Here is a 19,253-nt window from a genome sequence, read left to right on the forward strand (position 1 = left end):
TAAAGGTAACTGGCCATGCTCGAAATATGTAAAATGTAACCAAGCATGATGTGCTTAAGGACTTCAGCATGAGGCTCCAGGACCATATGTGAATCTTATAAAGTCTGTCAGTGAACCATTGTGTTCATATTCATTCGAGAGAAACATAAAACCTAATCAAAGCCTGCTCGTGGTGGATTTGATTAAATCCTATTAACTGAACAATGACAGGAAGAGGCATCTGGCATAAAAGAAACGTTGTTGGTCCGTAAACACAACTTTAGACGGATGAGATCTGTCACTGACAATGTTTCCCACACTAGTAATGGAATCCATATTTCCACTTGGCTATCAGCTATCAGATGGTCGCTTGTTCAATTATTTATTTAAAATCATTGCACAATGATAACAAATCTATGAGGAATGATGATAAAATAATAATAAAATAATAAAATAATGTATTGATATTTGAGCTACTCATCTAGCAGGTCAGCAGAACCACAATATACAATATAGCAGCTCGTTTAAACACAAAAAGGGTCCCTCTGATCTGAACTGTTTAATTCCACTTCCCCACTGGGAAGACTATGAGCTGGACTGGAGAGGTTATGAGTTCGGCCCAAAGGTTGACCACACAAGCAGTAACCTTCCATCACTGAAGCCTTCAATGGTCCTGCTCAGCGGGCAGCCAGCAGGTCAACCCCAAGCCAACAGCTCACCTGCTGGTGGCGGTGGGGGTAGGGTGGCTGACGAGGTTTGGAGGAGCATTGGGGGTTGGGACTGACTGGTGGTGACAGACCTGGCTGGGGCTTGGGATGAAGAGGGGTGGGGTGGGGTGGGGGGGGGGGGTCGTTGGCCAGTGGGGTACAGGCCCTCACCCCCAGCTGCTTTTTTAATCCCTCCGAGACCAAAACGGACCCTTGAGGGAGAAGGCGGGGATCCCCGGGAGGTTAATCCAGGTCCTGGACCACAGTAAGGAGCATGTGGGGTCAGGTCGACCACGGAGGGCAATCAGGAGGAAGGGGAACATCGGACATCAACTTTCAGCCGAGGCCACCCCAGGTCATCTTGCTGACAGGCGGGATCAGACGACTCTGGAATGAGCCTTGTGATCAAAAAAGTCCACTTAATTCCCTCTTGGCACTTAACGACAGCCTTATATTTCTTGGTATGAGAGCACAGTGCTATTTTGGAGCTGAAAAATCACAGGGGGGTATGTTTCACTGGATCTAATATTCCGGAATAAATGTCCCGTGTGACTAAGATGCTGGGACCTAAAAAAAAGCGAGAGAGCATGGAAAGTCCTTTAAAATCAAACAATAAATTAACACGCTGGGGGAAAATGCATGTTAAAAAAACAGTGGCTTCCTGGCACGGATCTTAAGTGAATAAACAGCGACTAATTTTCTAGGCTCTTTAAGAGGAGCTGTTTCAGCACAGGAGGATGTGAAATGGCTGTCGTTATTTTTATAAGAAGCACAACATTTACCTTACCTATTATTGGAAGGACTGTGGGAGGACTACCTCCATCTGAAAACAATTAGGCCAGCTCAAAAGCTTGGTGTGAGAAATACGGTCTTCACAGAGGGAGTGCTCTACCTTTTTCAGCCACTTTTAACCCCAGTACCCCAGGGCAAATGTGATGTGTGTGTGTGTGTGTGGGGAGGGGAAGGGATTTGGGACAAAATGCGCCTGGCTTTGGCAATTACTATTAACGAGCTAACCATGTTTGCTGGGCTCTCTGATAGTGAGAGATTAGCATCGCATATCATATAATATTGAAAAACAAATCCGATCTCACGAGATCTTAGGCATGACCAGCATGCATGCTTTGTTCGTCTGTTTTTCAATTCCACAGCCTTTTCAACTGGCTTTGCTTGAGTGGAGCAAAAAGACGAGCAAGTGGCACACCAAATGGGCACCAAGCCTCACTGAGAAAGCAAAACATTCGAAAGGGCAATGGTCAGGATGAAAGAGCTCCATCAAGACCCGAGTATGACCAGCACACTGCATTTTCCCCAACCCAAATCCAGGTCTCCGAGAGGCACTATTTGATGTTGTAATAGGTCTTCAGTGAAGGAGAGACATCTATGAGCCAAGCTTTCCCTACAATGTTCTTAAGCTGACCTCGCTTCTTTTATGACTCCCTCAGACAACCCATCATAAAAGAACCAACCTGGCTTTCAATTCCTACATAAAAGTGTCACAGAGCGCAACAATAAGACCTTAAGGGACCCAACACTGATCACCGTGTGAGGGGAGTTGGACATGATTGAAAAACCAGACGAACCCCCTGGTAGGCGGTGGTCATCTGGTCAGGAACACTGACTTTATCCAATGCATTTGTGATCAAGGCACCTTGTATAATAAGCACCATTCAACAATGACCAGGGGTCTGCTATAGTTAGGCAGTTCTTTTGACATGGGCATTAAGAGGAAAACCTTGACCTGAATGAGAAAGGACACCGTCGATTTCAATACTGACCTTGAGGCTCAAGCCTCTCACTCTCACAGTGGTTGGTTATGATGGCTTTACAGTAGCCCCCACAGTCTTGAGCTGTGTTGGGTCTACCTATATGACATGTGGTTTGTGTAAAGGCTTTGACCTTTTGCCATTTCCTCCTAATTTATTCGAATTAATTTCGACTGAAGCCTTAATGCACTGAGGGGAGGATGAGTGGTTGATGAACTACCATAGACTGAATCCTAGAGGAGCTTGCAGCTGCAAAGCTCGCTGACAAAAAATGAGACGGCCTTACCTGTGAGCATCGACGGTGACTCTCACACCAACTCAGGACACTGTCACTCTGTGAGAGAGAGAGAAAAATATATATATTAGCGGGTGTTACATAAATATTGAGGCAATGTCAAAAATCTGATCTGAAAACATTACATATGTGTGAGGCGCATTACATCAATCCCAAAATGAGCTACTAGCTGCCTTGATCAAATAGTAAGAAAGGACATTTTTCCAGCTCCAAAGACGTTGAACTGCCGTGTGGTCATATGTATAATATTACGACATTTCAGCACCTCTCAAAGGCTAATCCATATGCCATGTTTTCCAGGCCTTGCCACAAGACTGCATTGTGTGACCTACAGTGCAGCCGTATGTGAGGAGAAAGACTGGGCACAGATGAATCACAGAGCCTGTAAACATGGGAGTTTCTACCACGGGCCGAAGCCACAGGCTCTAGTGCACGTCAACACCTGACCACACTAACACTTGGAATATCGATGAGAGAGAAGGTCAGTCGTGAACATCTGAGTGATGGTGGTCAGTAATGTCTGTTTTCCAGCGTAAACTATTTCAACCCAGGAAGAGCCTGATCTAAATTTAGAGGAATATAATGTTCCTATTTAAAAAAAAAAAACAGACAGTTGTTCACAGCTACTGTAATTAAGATCAGAACAAATTTGGGCAAACAAATAAATTTACAAAATTTCATGCTGAATGAAAGCATACCCATTTAAATACTAATTCTGTTCCCATACAGTTAGACGGTCTGTGAAAGTCATTGTGGCTGTAGTAGTGAAAATAAATCTGAGATGAATTCAAGCATCTGTCAAAATCAGTTAGTAAATGTAAAGTGCTATTAAAACCTTTATAGAGAAAATCTGTAAAACTGAAAATAGTCACAGCGAGAAAAAAGCTTATAGAATTGCGCAATCTCATCTTCCACAGTCGCATCCAAAACATCCCCTTCTGTGTAACCACTGTTTATACTGTTCAAACTCATTTCACGGTCCTTACATAATTTCAGTCTCAGCCCACTCCTGTGAGCTCTTAATTACACCAAAGCAGGTGAAGAATAACCATTGTGTCTGAAAAACCATTGTGTCTGAGTCCTGCAGTGCTCCCCAGAAAAAACTGCTATCTCTGCAGGACCGCTGTAAAGTAATATCTTCCCTGGAGATGTACCTAAACATCTCCTTAATGAGGTTTCAAGGAGAGGAAACTTAAGTCGCAAACAGATGGCAAGGAGACAGTGAAACTTCACAAAGAAAAACAAAGCTTCTGATGTTCTTCAGGGAGTAGGGGGTGGCAAATTGAAAGTTGACGAAAGTTAAATGCAAAGTCTGAAGGAAAAAAAGTAATTTTGCCTGTGGCTGCACACTGGGACCTGTTCTTAATCCGCCTAAATAACTATTTAGCTTGAGAGACTCGTCTGAAAGCCTTTGATGAAGAGATGCATTGTTGTGATAAGGGCTTGTTTGAGGCAAAGCTTATCCACACCAGTCCTAAATGACAAGTGTCTCAAGAAAAGTTAGTGTAAAGGTATCGAATAAAGGACACAGGGGTAGAGGAGTCTAGACTTATACAGACTAAACAACACGCATGTCTGTTCAAAATAAACACTTTTTCTAAACAGTGGCAGTCCTCTCACCAAAACAACATGTTTTTCATGTTGTGTCTATCTCTGTTTTCTTCCAGTGTGTTGTTGCCTGCCTTCTGCTTTACATGAAAACCAGTGAACATCATTCATGGGAATTTCTCTTGGGCTATTCCAACCATATACACAGGAAGTCCTGACAGCACCCATCAAAGAGATATCATCAGAGGGAGAGAGCACAGGGGGGGGAGGGTGAAAGAGTAAAAGAGACAGAGCACAGGGAAACTGAGGAAGAAAGAAGAGAAAATACACTGAGAGGGAGAGGAAAAGAGAGAGAGAGAGAAGTGGCAGAAGTATAGAGACATGGCCTTTGTCGGCTCTCGTCATCAGCTGCCATCCACAGTGTCCCTTTGGAGCAATCTGATTGTTTCTGTCAGTCGGGCAAGTGGTCCGAGGCTTTGTTCTGCACCCCTGCACCCCCGGCCCAAGCCCACATGTGCAGCTGTTTTACTGTACTCACTCGAGACACGAGAGGGGGGAGGGAAAAAAGACACTCACCACAAAGACATACACACCAACCTATCTAAACACACTTTACGACATCTGACAGCAAAAATGCTGCATGAAATTGTTGTGGAGGTTAACCCGGGCAGACATGGAAGAGCTTTCTCTCTACGCATATCTCTCTCTCCCTCTCCCTCTTTTTCTCGCTCTGTGTCAGTCTATCATAATCTAAGTCAAAAGTGCTTTAGTGGCAGTTACCATGAAGCCACATAGCTTTGCTAAAGGACAGAATGCAAAAACAGATTTTGAGTATGTATGTGCATATTCAGAAGAACAAACAATCGTATATCTATATGATTAACATTAACGAACACACTATGAAATCACACACAGGACATCACAAGGTAGGCTAGCTTTTGTCTCTTAGATGTGTGGCCTCTCTCCCCGTGTCTCACTCTCTCACTCCAACCCCACAAGACAAGCAAAGCGTCCCGCAGAGGGCATTTAGGCGTCTTTATTTTTTCCTAAATCTGCCATTATCATGATCGGTAAGCGGCGCGGGCTTGATTGTAATGGTTTCTGTCTGGAGCTGTTGTGGAACGCCACCTCTCTGAGGCTCCCCTCCCCTGGTTCTCTCCCTGACCCCGGATCAGTCTGCCGCTTCACCAATCAGAGCATCTCGTCCCAGGGCACAGGGCAAGCAACACCACTTACTGTTCTGATTTTGGAATGAGGGACTGCCACTGACACGAGGTAAACATAGAGACAGAGAAGAGAGGGATGGAGCAGAGAAGGTTGGAGCACAGAAGAGAAAGAAAGGAGAAAGGAAAAAACATATAAAGGTACAGAACGGGGACATTAGATGTGTAGAATGAGAGAATGAAAGAGAGAGAGAGTCGATAGTAAAAATCTGCATTGAAAAATAAGATGGATTTAATGGAGACAAGAGCAAATGGGAGAAAGAGTTTGGAACTATAAAAAGGGGCCTCCACTGTGAAGAACTACTTCATGCATGCAGTGCTAACCGCCATATTTAATAGCTCAATTACATGTCAACTGAAAAGGCAAGCAATTCAGTGGCAGCCACTCACAGCCGTCTCTGACAATTTGCAGATAGAGATAAAACAGTAATCATTTCTCATTGCCATAATACTAGAGATAGATACAGGAACCATAAACCAACATTATTGTAGTTAGAGATATAATTAAAAAACCGCATAAGTAAACAGATAGTCATGATTGATCAGATGTTACATATTACATTTCAGTTAGGTTATGTAATTTTTGGAGATAAAAAAGGTTTAAAAAGCTACACTTTGCAAAAATACTTTTTCTTCTTAAAATTGATTACATTTTCACATATCTGGGATAGTCAAGTCAATCCATTAACATAGTGTACCATCAGTGATATTTCAGCCTACCTACAGTGATGGCCAAAAGTATTGGCACCCATGCTAAAGTTGACTGAAAAGAGGAATATAAAATCATCTTTTGGAAATTGATCTTAATGCCTTAAGTGAAAAATGAGGAAATATCTAACCTTTAAGGACACCAATTTTCTTAGTGAATGAATAATGTATCATAAATAAATAAATGTTCTTCCTTAAAATACAGGGGTCATAAGTATTCCCACCCCTATGTTAAATTCTCATAGAGACAGGCAGATTTTTATATTTAAAGGCCAGTTATTTCATGGATCCAGAATACTGTGCATCCTGATAAAGTTACCTTGGCCTTTGGAATTAAAATAGCCCCACATCATCACATACCCTTCACCATACCTAGAGATTGGCATGGGTGTTATTTCAGTTAGCCTATTAGCTGGTTTGATTTGCATTGAGCTCAATGAACATCAAACCAGCTAATAGGCTAACTGAAATAACACCCATGGCCTTTAAAAATAAAAATCTGCCTGTCTCTGGGAATTTAACATAGGGGTGGGAATACTTATGACCCCTGTATTTTAAGGAAGAACATTTATTTATTTATGATACATTATTCATTCACTAAGAAAATTGGTGTCCTTAAAGGTTATATATTTCCTCATGTTTCACTTAAGGCATTAAGATCAATTTCCAAAAGATGATTTTATATTCCTCTTTTCAGTCAACTTTAGCATGGGTGCCAATACTTTTGGCCATCACTGTATGTTTGAACTAAATAATGGGACAGGTAATTATTAAATAGGTACTTAACAGGTAACCTAGCAGTTAATGCTCTGTTGCCAAGACACCTTTATCACAACAGTAGCCTTGGAGCCAAACCGCAAAGTCTGTCCTCCAAAAGTGAAGTTTCTTCTCACCTGTGTGATTTCAATGTACATACAAAATGCATCACAATCTCGGGACTTTACATATAGGCAATTCATAACATATGACAGCTTGACCAAACTGTGCATACATATTTGTAAGAGCCCTTTTAAAGACAAATGACCTTCAATATAATATACCTGGACATTAACAGTGTTAATTAACTGGTGATGATGTAGACCACCTTCTGTTCAATCTCTCTGACAACACACACCACCTGTTCACATTAGCATTCATGTGCATCTGGAGAGGGAAGGTGCTGCAAACTTTTGTTAACTGTTTCATGCAGCTTGCACACTGGGCAGATGATCGTTTTTTGATACTGCCACATTCTTTAGACTGTGGAGCAATACCAGAAAAGGAAAGTGATGTTTTAATAGCCCTGGGTGTAAAATTGCTACTTGTTCATCATTACAGCTGTGGGCACAAACACACACACCCACACACACACAAGTGACATACTGTAATTACGCAGCTCCTCCTTAACCTTAACCACGACCCCACACTTCCACGGCCCAATTTGGGTATGGCACACCGACGTCATTTCCCCGAAAAGCCCTTCTGAGGTCGGAGTTTGTCATGTTCCCCTAGTTCTCTTCCCGTTCAAATATAACCGTTAATGCACAGCAAGAGGTGGTGTGAAATGATGTTACCACCACCACAAACCCCTCTCCCAACCCCTCCCACCATCCGTCTCCCATAAACATGCATTTTAACAAAAGTAGTCTTGCTGGGAATTTTAATTGGCTCTATGTGTCAATAACTCCTACAAATACCACAACTGAAAAACAGCACTTTTAAAGCGCACAGGGGCTATGACTGTGCAAATGCTCATACTTATGAGAAAACCATTAAGTATTTCAGTCAGGCTAGTAACTCAGCATCATTTAAAGCCAGCACACAAATCTGTTTTTATAGAGCACCAGTCTTAATCTACAGTGCTCTATAGCAGGCACAGTGCCACTGTTGTTTCATTAAAAAGTGGACTTTCCCTCAATATATCAACCCTTTGGAGTAATACTACTCTGGCAGGACCTATTTTGCATATTGATGGCATTATTAAATTAAATGGTCTCCATGATATCAAATATAGTGTATCATGCTGTGACTGCTACTGACGTGCAAGATGCCATCACTGTCCTCACATTGTTATTATCACAACCATTATCATCTTCTTTGTTGATGCTATAATTCTCTCCATAACACACTTGTCCTTCTATTACACACCAGTGCATTTGTGTCATCAGAGGCTAATTAGAGGCACACACAGCATGTTTTCCCAAATATTAAACAAGTCCAGTCATGGAACTGTTAACTGTAAATAGTCATTGGGAACCTGCACTGCCAGATGCTCTTATTGCCCAATGAAAGCATTGCTGCAATGATAAGATAACAGATCTCCTCCCAGAGTCCTAACATGTTTAAAATGTGCTTGTGAGGGGGAGGGGAAAAGAATAAAGCCAATTCCATCAACATCATGAATGTCATGACTCATGAGTGGTATGAAAATACAGCAATTTTATGGGGAGTATTTGTTAAAGATTGGAGAGTGTCTGTTAATATGCAATGCATGAGACCTACATCCCTACACTGGACTAGGGGTGTAAAAGTAAAAGTTTAGGTAGGCTACAGGATGTTAGGTTCAATATAAGTGTAGCCGAATGTATCAAATGCAGTCATGAACAGTAATCAGCAGTAGGCTTTTTTAACTGCAGACTATGTTTTACATTCGAGTTCCCACACAGACATATATGGCGGACTATATGTCAGTTTAGTCAATTAACGTCAAAAAAACAGTTGATAACTTTTCAAAATACTATTCCCGTTGCGCATCAGTAATACTGTCAGTGAATTTTAGGTTAGCAGTACCTACAAGCTTACTATACCGAGGCTTCAAAACCGGCTTCAAAACCGAGGTACACACCAAACTGTGAATTTTGTGTACCGTTACACCCCTACACTGGACAAATCCCAGACACCTGACATTAAAACAACATGATCAGGAAAGGGAAGCTTAACTGGCGGATTGCAGCTGCTATTTAAGTGGTGGCATACAGAGGAGCAGTCCTACTGTGTCTGTGCCAGAAATCCATCACCCTCCTGACAAAGAGCAGCTCAGTGTTAACCCTCGACATCTGTCTGTAGGTTCAAAAAAAACCTGCACTAGTAGATAAAAGGGAAACGTCGGCCGTGCCGCCATCAATTCCTCACACGGCCGAAATGGACCACGGAGTCACAGGTGTGGGAGCGAGGGGTCTGACAGAGGCGTTAATGGGCCATTTGTTAAAATATGGAGTAACCGCTGAGACGCTGTTTCCTTACAGACCTGCGGGATTCTGCCGGTGTATCATATTATCAGGGCAGGCAGTGTGATTCCTCTTCATAAGAAGTGAAGAAAGAGAGTGAGAGAAAGGGAGGGGGGCACTACTTGTGCTGTCAAGTCATTGGTGTTTACAGAGGCAGGCAAGCTTGAAGAAACACTTCTCTCTATATTTATCATCTATATTTCGTACTTGATCCTAAATCACTATTGGCTCTGACAGAAACTGAAAGCTTGCCAATAGTACTCAAAGTACAGACATTCCTGAGGCATGATCTTATACCAACATAAGATATTTAAATTTTCCATGACATCTGTTTCTATAGGGTGTCTATTCTCTAATTATGCTTCTCTCTCTTTCTTATCGAATCACTACTTCTCTCTCTCCATCTCCCTCAGTTGGTCTTCCATTCAAAAAATGAATACAATGTTTTGATGGATGATAAACAATGCAGACACCTGCAACCCGAACAGCTGTGTGTGGAGAAGAGTGGCAACTGATGCTACAATGTGGATAATTTTGCAGCTGATCAAACAGCACTTTGTGTCACATCCCACTTGTGAGGAAATGTATTCTCTATTCTCTACATAGGAGCCGAAAAAGACGCTCAGTATTTTTAGTATAGTGGATCCATTCATAAAAAGTCAATGAGTCTGATTTTTTCACTGTCAACTCACTGAAAAATCTACAGAATAGCACAAATCCAGTGGTTTATTGCTTAACTCAAGACACATTAAAATCCCTCCAGTAAAAACAAAAATGATCATGCTTTACTACTTTGAAGTGAAATTTGGTAGAAAAACATCCTGTCACCTCACATCCAATCTCTTCATTTCCAGATCACCCTCTTAAAAGGCCTTTTAAAGCAGCCCAGTGGGAAGTCCCTATAGATCACAGTGCCTTGCGCTCAGGTCTCTCACCCATTCACCCGTACATGTAAATCACAGCCAACAACTACCAGGAAGCAGAAGAGAAAATTACATCAAGGAGAAATTTACTAGCTGTGGACTTGATGCTGTGTTGGAGGCTCGACCCCTAAGCATATACCCATCTGCAGGGGAGGTAAATGGCACAGGCCCCATGGAGCATATATACATAAACACTAAGACACACACACACACATTATCAGACTCAGCAAATAAAATATACACATGACTTTTCAAAACATATGGAGGGCGAGAGCCAGTGAGAGAGGGGGGGGGGTGTAACTGCTGCCAACACATGATGTGGCGGTGATGACAGTGTATTTTAATAAGCTGGAAAACTTTCATTTGTACCTCTGACCATTTTATAAAGACCTTAAGTGTTCGTGCCCGCAATTCAGCACCACCACACGCCAGAGTTGTGAAACAGTGGAGCTACACCTTGCAGTGAAGTGAATTTGGTGCTTTATTCTCGGTCAACCGGGACCACCCTCATAATCCAACTCCCAGGTGGCAGGGATGTAAAGACCGAACGAACAGAGCAGCAGCTCTCACGCCTTGCTTTTCACTCAGACGAATGTTAAAGCGGCCCTCGCGCTTAATGATATTCCCACCCACTGCACATAACACACATGTTGAGAACTTTAAACTACTACTATTAGTTTAATGGCATAGTTTTGACGTCCAAGTAATGTTAAAGAGAACCACATACATTACTTCGTGAGAACTTCCTCATTGTAAATTCCCAACACGTTTGGAATAATGATTGTGGGTTAGTGCGTCTAACAATAGCCTACCCGTTGCTCCAGCACATAAAGATTGGGACAGACAAGAAATCATCTACTGTGTTGACATTGGTGTGCAGAATAACATTTCTGGACTACTTATTCAAAGAGGAAATAGCTGTGTGTCTTCCTGTGAAGTAAGATGTAATGCGGAATTACTGTACCTGAAGATGTTTGAATGAAGCCGTCAGCTGTGTCATGTGGAGAGTCAGACATCGCGAGGTGCATCGCGCGCTGTTCGTTTTCTCTAGAATGTCGCCGTCTTCAGCACCAGCTCTCCGTCCGATACCAAATCCTATCAAGCACCACACCACGACAGTGGCAAGCTGCCAGTAGATCATTTTCATAGTTCACCTAGAACCCCTTTGTTTATATATTTTTTTTTATTTTGTGAAGGGCGTTATGAGTCTGTGTTAGTCCGTGTAAATCCTGTTTGAGTAGTTAGAGACTTAGGTTTGAGCTGCCCTACTGTTAGCGCGCTCTCTCTCGCTCTCTGTGACACTACTAGAGCACTTTCTTCCCAGACACTCCCCCATGCTTGCACGTGTGGCACTTTATCACTTGCCAAAGGCGAGCGCCGTTGTATATTCTATTTTTGAACTGCAACATGGTGCCAACAAGGTCAGACCTATTACAAATTATTCAATTACTGTTAAATGCAGTCATGGCTCGCATAATTAAGATTTCCATGTAAGTATTTTGAATGTACTGATCATAGTTAAACTTTTACTGTAGGATATCATTATGAAAACGAGCAGCAAAGGAAAGAGAAAAAGTGTACAACTCAGTTGTAGTTTTAAAAAAAAATCCAGTTCCATTGGTGCGATATTATTTGTCTCTGGGTGACCGAATATTTTGCCATTTATACATATTTTTGTGGCATACTGTGGGGTGCGGAAAAACCTTGGGTCTGGTTAAGGAATATGAAGGCACTATGGCTAAATGTGTATTTTTCCTGTGGGTCTGCAGGCAATTTGGATACATGAATTTCCAAAAGGAGAGGATAGAGGCATTGATCCATTCAAAAGATAAGTGGAGAGAGTGAGAAAATGTGGAAAGCTGTGGCTTGTAAAAGAGCGCCTCAAATTAGGGGCAAGAGGATGGCCTCTGGCCTATTTGAGGTCGCAGGACGCATGTGTTCCAGGTGATTTGCACAAACAGTGTGCTGCACTTGGTTGGACTTCTAAAGTGTATAAATGGGGAGTTACTGAGTCACTGAAATGGGGGGTGCTGTAATAATAATGACCCCTCCCAGTTTGCAGAGACCCTTGGGAGAGCCAGGGGAACAGGGGTCTCCCAGAAAACAGGCGCTGCTTTATTTGAGCGCTTGCCAGCTGAAAGCAGAACCGGGCTTCTACACGTCTCTCAGATCTAGACAAAAGGGCAAGGTTGTGTAAATATGTCCCCTCTTACAAAATATTTAAGTGCTCAGGACTGAAAAAGAACTACCATTGACTTCTGAGGGGAAATGCCCAAGACATTCCTGCAGCATTTCTGAAGTTCTGATTTTATTTATAGGCAGCCTGCAGATGATGGTTGATAGATTCCTTTTCCTGGATGAGGGGAGGGATGTCGTTTTAGCTGCTAGATCCCAGATTAATGCAGACATTCAGTTCAGGATAGTGCATAATGATGAGGAACAACTTGCGAGCTAGAGTATTAACTTTATTGCATGCCTGTGTAATTACAGTAACATCTACATTGTCATGGCTACTTGAGCCATAATCTGACACAAAGTGCAGTCCTGCCAGGGACAAGGAAGTTATACTTTTGTGTGACGTATTTGGCATTGATTGATGAGATGACAATGGGTTTTTCTCTTTTTTTCAGATAATTGGGCACATATTTTTGGTGATCCACAGCAACCGCCAGACAAAAGGATTTCATATTTTCAGATGTCACCCTTCTCGCGTTACTTAAAGTAAACTATTAATAGTGGGAAAATTACAGTGTTCTCTCTATTCTTCATTCTCTATGCTGTCTCCCTCTCTTTTTCTCTCTCACATTCACACACTTTTTTTACACAGACACTCCCTCATATACTTTGTAATTTAATTTCAGCCCATTGTAGAAATGCTTCAAAAACAAACTTGAATGATTTAAATTCATGTAGACTTACTAAAACAAGCTTGAGATGCATACACAACATATATTTACAAGAAAAACAGCCAGTACAGCAAGTGGACATATGTATTTTGACAGCTAGATTTATCTGTGAAACACAAGCCAAATTAAAAACGGTATGCCAACTATGACAACTGGCCTCCACTGCAACTATATTCATCATTAAAATGCCCAAGAGGGATAAGATATTCACTTTTTGATTTGATCCAGCTATGTCTTCTGATACTCTCCCCTTGCTTGTGTAAAGAGGCATGCTCCAGTCTGTTAAGTAACTGTGAACATGCTGTACAAAACCCTGCACACCTGTGACAAGAGCACACTGGAAAAGATTATGAAGTGTCTGATGGTGAGGATGGTTAAAATGCTTAAAAACACACACACACACACACACACACACACACTTCTCCCACTAGCCATTTCTCTTAAATATTTTTTTCTCACATAATAATTCAGAAGTTAATCTCTTTACCTGATAATGGTATTTATTAGTCCCTATCTGGAAATCTCAGGTTCATAGTGGTACGTCATGTCCTGCATGTTTTTGTAACCAAAATGTAATACCCATAGTAATTTGATTGCTCGACGTAGAAAATAGAAACATCTTTACCATGCCTAAAACTCCCTCCTCTGGTCATTGTTAATACCGCACCCCACTACACTGCCTTATTGACGAGGGCTAGGTGCAATAAAAGGGTTTTTTTTTAAGACGATTTAAGTACGTATGTGACCAAACAAATGAGTTTGGTCAAGTTTAACTTTCGAATATAATCAACTTTCATGTTGGGAAGATCAATACATCCAGCTTAAATGATTTGGCCTGCATTCAAAAGCAGTGTTAATATTTCTCAGCATTCCAATGTCATGTTGAAGAGCAAATGTAAACAAGTGGACACTATCTGGAACCAAATGTTCATATGACGGCTGACAGCACAAAAATGATTTCGCTCAAGACAGCGAGTTCATCCACTTTTGCTTGGATATTTGTCTTCGCAAATGTCTTTTACATATCGGCTCAAGTGATAGAGTTAACACCTGTTCCTTGCGATGACAAAAGCGTGGAAAAGTTGGCTCGACTTGCGATCACCTACATAAATGAAGATCGACAGACGGGATATAAATTTGCTCTCAATAGAATTACCAACGTACAGCTTCACGCACAGGTCAGCTGGATTATTGCATTAGAAACCTATTTATTTTAGTTTAGCTCTGCTTTAGTGGGCTACATTTTTATTTTAATTAGGATACGCACTGTTGCCTAATTATGTATGCCTACTTCAGGTGGAATCTGAGATGAATGAACAAATATTTGAAAGTGAATTATTTATTTTGGATAAATGGTGATGTTACTGAATGACCGTCAATGTCTTTAAGAGCCATTTTAATTAAGTCCTTTGGTGTGGCAGCAAACAGCAGCAGCAGCTTTTTATTTCCCCAGCTAGCCAACACCCGCAGGCTTTTGTTGTGTGAATTACTATTATAACTCTCTGTAATGATATATTATTATGCCAAAAAAAAAAAACAAATTCAGGTTGTGGCCAGACCCCTTTTTAATATATTGTTGGCCTAGGTATGGAAACGGTTCCCCTTTGAGTAAAATTGCGATAACTTGCCATTACATCATTGTAATAATTCTCTTCTTCGCAGGGTCCCGCTGGAAAAGTTTACTACCTCGATGCAGATGTACTCGAGACCAAGTGCCACGTGAAGAGCCCCAAAACCTGGAAGCGATGTGACGTACGACCTTTCATGGAAACTGTAAGTTCCTTATCGATCACTTCACTTCAAAAACATGACAATGTATTTTACAAAGACAAAATGGGTATGCCTGGAAGTCAGACAACGGGTATCGAAAACGTTTTGTTAATTTAGGCATGACATTCTACAGACTATCTACTATTCAACAAAAGGTCAAGATGATTTTATTCTAGAAGATCTTGGCCTGTGAATATTTAACATTAGAAAACATTATAGAAAACATTAGAAGCCACTCACAAGAGAGTGAGAGTGTGAAAAATAATATACAAGCAGTAATATGAGCATACCATGCTCTCCAACTAATTGGCTTTTAGTTTCAAGATTAATATATTTTTGTGTGTTTTAGCAAATTTCAGGGAACTGCAACATAACCCTTCTTCATGATGCTGGTGGATACTCATACCTATACAGCTATGACTGTACTCTAGTACCAGGTATGTTACTGTTCCTCTTCTTACCAATGTCTTGGCATCTGTTTTCATCTGCGTCTAAGAATTTCAGCTTCCCTTTCCTTCTGGACAACACTGTTTTTTGTTTGTTTGTTTGTTTGTTTGTTATTTGTAAGTGTCTTAATAATAGGCTACTTCAAAAGGAAATTCAGGTGAATGTGAAATATAAGTATGAGTATATATACTTTTTTTGATCCCGTGAGGGAAATTTGGTCTCTGCATTTAACCCAATCGGTGAACTAGTGAAACACAAACAGCACACAGTGAACACACAGTGAGGTGAAGCATACACTAATCCCGGCGCAGTGAGCTGCCTGCTTCAACGGCGGCGCTCGAGGAGCAGTGAGGGGTTAGGTGCCTTGCTCAAGGGCACTTCAGAACCGGCAACCCTCCGGTTACAAGTCCAGAGTGCTAACCAGTAATGTAACCAATTGTCCCAGATCCACCAGAGAAGCTTCAGAAGACATGCCCAGCCTGTCCGCTCTTGCTCCAAGTGGACAGCCGTGAGGCCTTGGGGGCATCGCTCTTCTCACTCAACAAGTACAAGGCTCAGAGCACGCTTCCTGTAAGCCTGGCCCTGCACACTATCACACGTGCCTCCGCACAGGTAAGACCACCCTCCTGTGAAGGAGAAACCGTGGCTACTGCACCCTAGTACAGTTAAATGACACAGCTCTCATACTATAAGACACTGTAGCATATGAATGATATGATAATGTTAATATATGTGACTTTGCAGCGTGCTCCAGCAAATGAATAAATATGTCTTATACTGTTTATACTGCACCACCTGTCTATACTGATATCACATTGCACTTTTCTGCTCTTTTGCTGCATTTTGTTGTCTCTGTATTTGTACTTTGTACTTGTACAATGACAATAAAGTTGAATCTAATCTAAATGGTGATGCATTCACAGCTCTTTGTTTCTCATTTCATAATTCAAAGATTGGGTAGGCTACTATGTTATTGACTGAAGTGTTTTGTAAACAAAAACATGTCATTTGTTTCCGCAGCGTGAACCATTTCAGCGCACCTTTGTCGAGTTTACCATTGCGGAGTGTGGAGAGGGAGTAACTGCCTCAGGTTTCTGTGAACCAGTGGATGCTGAGAGAAAGGTGAGAGCCAGAGGGCCATAGCTGAGCCACTTTTATTATTCATATTTTCATCATTTGTAAGACTTGGAACCCTTTGGCTCTGACAACTAAATACCCAGAATAGCCCTGCCATAGCAATTCAGAAACATGAAGTCCATTATCTCAGTCCATGAAATGCTTTTGTCTCACTGCTCACCCCTAATACATGTCAGTATCTCATTGTCTTTGCCTGTACATCTACTGAGTGCCCACTCCCGCCTATTGTCTCATTGCAGCCAATTGGTTTCTGTGCTGGAGCTGTTGTTGGTAACAGCTGGTTCCAACAAGATGCTAAGGTGTCCTGTGAAATATTCCACCCACAGGTACTGTAAATTTAATGATTTTCTAAGTCAGTGGGTAGTGTGCCTGGCCACGCAACAGAGAGCATTCTTCCTGGAACCGTCTTTTTCCATCTCTTAACATGATTGAGAGTCCAAACCAGGCAAACCTTGTGGTTTCAGAGCCATACAACAACCCACATGGTAGTGCTGACAAGTCAACACAAAGAGTAAAGCGCCAGGAAGTGTCCTTGCCAAAGCTAACAAAGCTTGGCCTTCAGATCTACGTGCACACCCACACACTCATCCCTATGATTAAACTGATTAATTCTGACCGCGGGTGTAGGGTCTCATGTTGTGTTGTTGTTTTGCTTCTCCTCAGCGCTTTGGTTCTTCAGCCAAGGTCAACGTAAAGCCTGTGGTCCACGACGTGGCTCCCACTGTTGCAACGGAACTGGGTGCTGGAATCGATGCTGTCGTCCCTGAAGTCCCGGGCCCGAACTCGAACCCATACACGCCCATTCAGCCACCCGTGGGGCCCGACGACAGACTCTTTGACCCCATCCATCATGCTCCCGTGCCCTATGATCCCATGGCTGTGAGTCCACATGTCGCGGCGTCCTCCAGCGAGTCTGAGTCATCAGAGTCCCAGTCGTCCGAGGAGCTCGGGGTCACCATCGCCAGACCTCCGGTGGACTTCCGCTACAAGCCTTACCGCAGGAAGAGACGGGCCCTCTTTGGCACCAAACCTCCCCACACACCGGTGTTCCTCGCGGTATTCCCCAGCGGTGGCTCCCCTTTCCGCTCCTGCCCTGGAGTTTCTCGCTACACCACTCTGTAGAGTAGAGAGTACCATGTCAATCACAGTCCAGAAAAATATGAAATGGTCAGAGCCGATTAGACAGCCTTGTTTTCACCTACAGTATGTTTAATAACAGATAGCAACATGATTCCCAAACCTTTTCAGTGAAGATTTTTGGAATGGTATTTTGTGATCATCGATTCAAAATATATTTTGAAAATAAAAAATAAAATGGATGCTGGTACATAATTGTCAAAATGATTTAGGAACTCTCACACATACTTTAAAAATTATCAGTGCTATATTGTGTTATTGCTTTAAAATAATCTTAACCATTGAAATACCAGGCTTTCTCTAAGTTCAGCTCATAGTCATACAGGTCATATCATGTGTGAATACGCTACAGTATTCTTGGACGGGGTTTTTGAACAGAGCTGAGCACTGGCTGTGTGATTGACTCTTTAACCGACTCTGTGCATATTCCTAGGTAAGATGCATCAAATGGACTCACTTGGAAAGTTGGGTCCAGTCTTAAACAAATATTCACAAACAATTTATAACCCCTGGAAAATCAGAATGTTAGAGAGCTAAATGTTTAAGCACTTTATTGCTCAGTAAATGGCAAATGGGAAATCAATCAAATCATAGCGTGTGATTATACATTACGGGAATGAGATATTTGTTTTGCATGGCTTCAGCTGTTTTTTTTTTTTTTTTATTCTGACCTGTCTTGTTAAAAGTTATATGGTATGAAATCTGTCATAATATCCTGTGTTACTGATTGGTTAACTGTGAGGCAGTGAGATTATTGATTACTTGATGAAGACCTTACCTCAGGACACACACACACACACAGAGCAAGATAAAGAGATTACCTAACTGTTGCAAGATTTTAAAAACTTAAGGGCAAAGGCCCCTGATTTCAACATATTGTACATTTAACCTTTGTTAATCATTTACAAAGCTGATTAATATCCTTTTATTCATTTATGGAGGGTGAAATTCAGCATATTCAAAAAGGCAACCAAAAACAATCTAATCAAATAAATGGCAGTAGTAAAACAGCACACATTACATGATTAATACTTCTACACAATTATCCTAAAGATGACTAAGCATTTACACGGACATGCATTGACTTGCCTTGATTTACTTTTGCCGAAGAGCGCACTAACCAGAAAAGATTCGGCTTAATAGCTCTTTGTGGTTTTCCCACTTTATGAGGATAGAATTCATTGCATGCTTGGATATTAAGAGTTAGAGAGGGTGCTAAATTTGATCTTGCACAAAGGAACAATAAAAGTCAAGTGTCAGGACACTGAAGTTTTACATGTTTTCTCTAACACCAGTGCAAATCACTCATTTCAAAAGCTGTCAGAATGGTCAAGGGCTATTGCTACTGTGCTCAAAAACATCCAAACCACGTCTTTCACATCAAGTTCTAAAATCCTATTGTAAGAGAATAGCACATATACAAATCAACTACCAAATGATGCTAAAAATATCACAGATATTTCAAATATAGTTTTTGGAATAAATGAAATGAACTGCTTGC

General features: G+C 41.6%; 2 protein-coding genes across 2 annotated transcripts in view; one reads left to right on the forward strand and one right to left on the reverse strand.

Annotated features, from left to right (window-relative positions):
* The window catches only part of anos1b (anosmin 1b), a 44,756-nt gene extending 33,107 nt beyond the window's left edge, over window positions 1–11,649 (reverse strand). Inside the window, exons 1-2 of the mRNA XM_042057213.1 lie at window positions 11,320–11,649; window positions 2,739–2,786 (exon numbers count right to left, since the gene is read on the reverse strand). Coding sequence (XP_041913147.1) covers window positions 2,739–2,786; window positions 11,320–11,502 — 231 coding nt within the window. The 5' untranslated portion in view covers window positions 11,503–11,649. The remainder of the gene's footprint in view (window positions 1–2,738; window positions 2,787–11,319) is intronic.
* A 2,483-nt stretch (window positions 11,650–14,132) lies between these two features.
* On the forward strand, window positions 14,133–17,942 carry si:ch211-262h13.5 (uncharacterized protein LOC571127 homolog). Its single transcript, XM_042057214.1, has 7 exons — window positions 14,133–14,439; window positions 14,924–15,034; window positions 15,381–15,468; window positions 15,924–16,090; window positions 16,499–16,600; window positions 16,855–16,941; window positions 17,279–17,942. The coding sequence occupies exons 1-7, from the start codon at window positions 14,194–14,196 to the stop codon at window positions 17,735–17,737; spliced, it is 1,260 nt and encodes a 419-aa protein (XP_041913148.1). The 5' UTR covers window positions 14,133–14,193; the 3' UTR covers window positions 17,738–17,942.
* Window positions 17,943–19,253: the final 1,311 nt, after the last annotated feature.

The sequence above is a fragment of the Alosa sapidissima genome, chromosome 12 (genome assembly GCF_018492685.1).
Source record: "Alosa sapidissima isolate fAloSap1 chromosome 12, fAloSap1.pri, whole genome shotgun sequence".
In the NCBI taxonomy this organism is placed as follows: Eukaryota; Metazoa; Chordata; class Actinopteri; order Clupeiformes; family Clupeidae; genus Alosa; species Alosa sapidissima.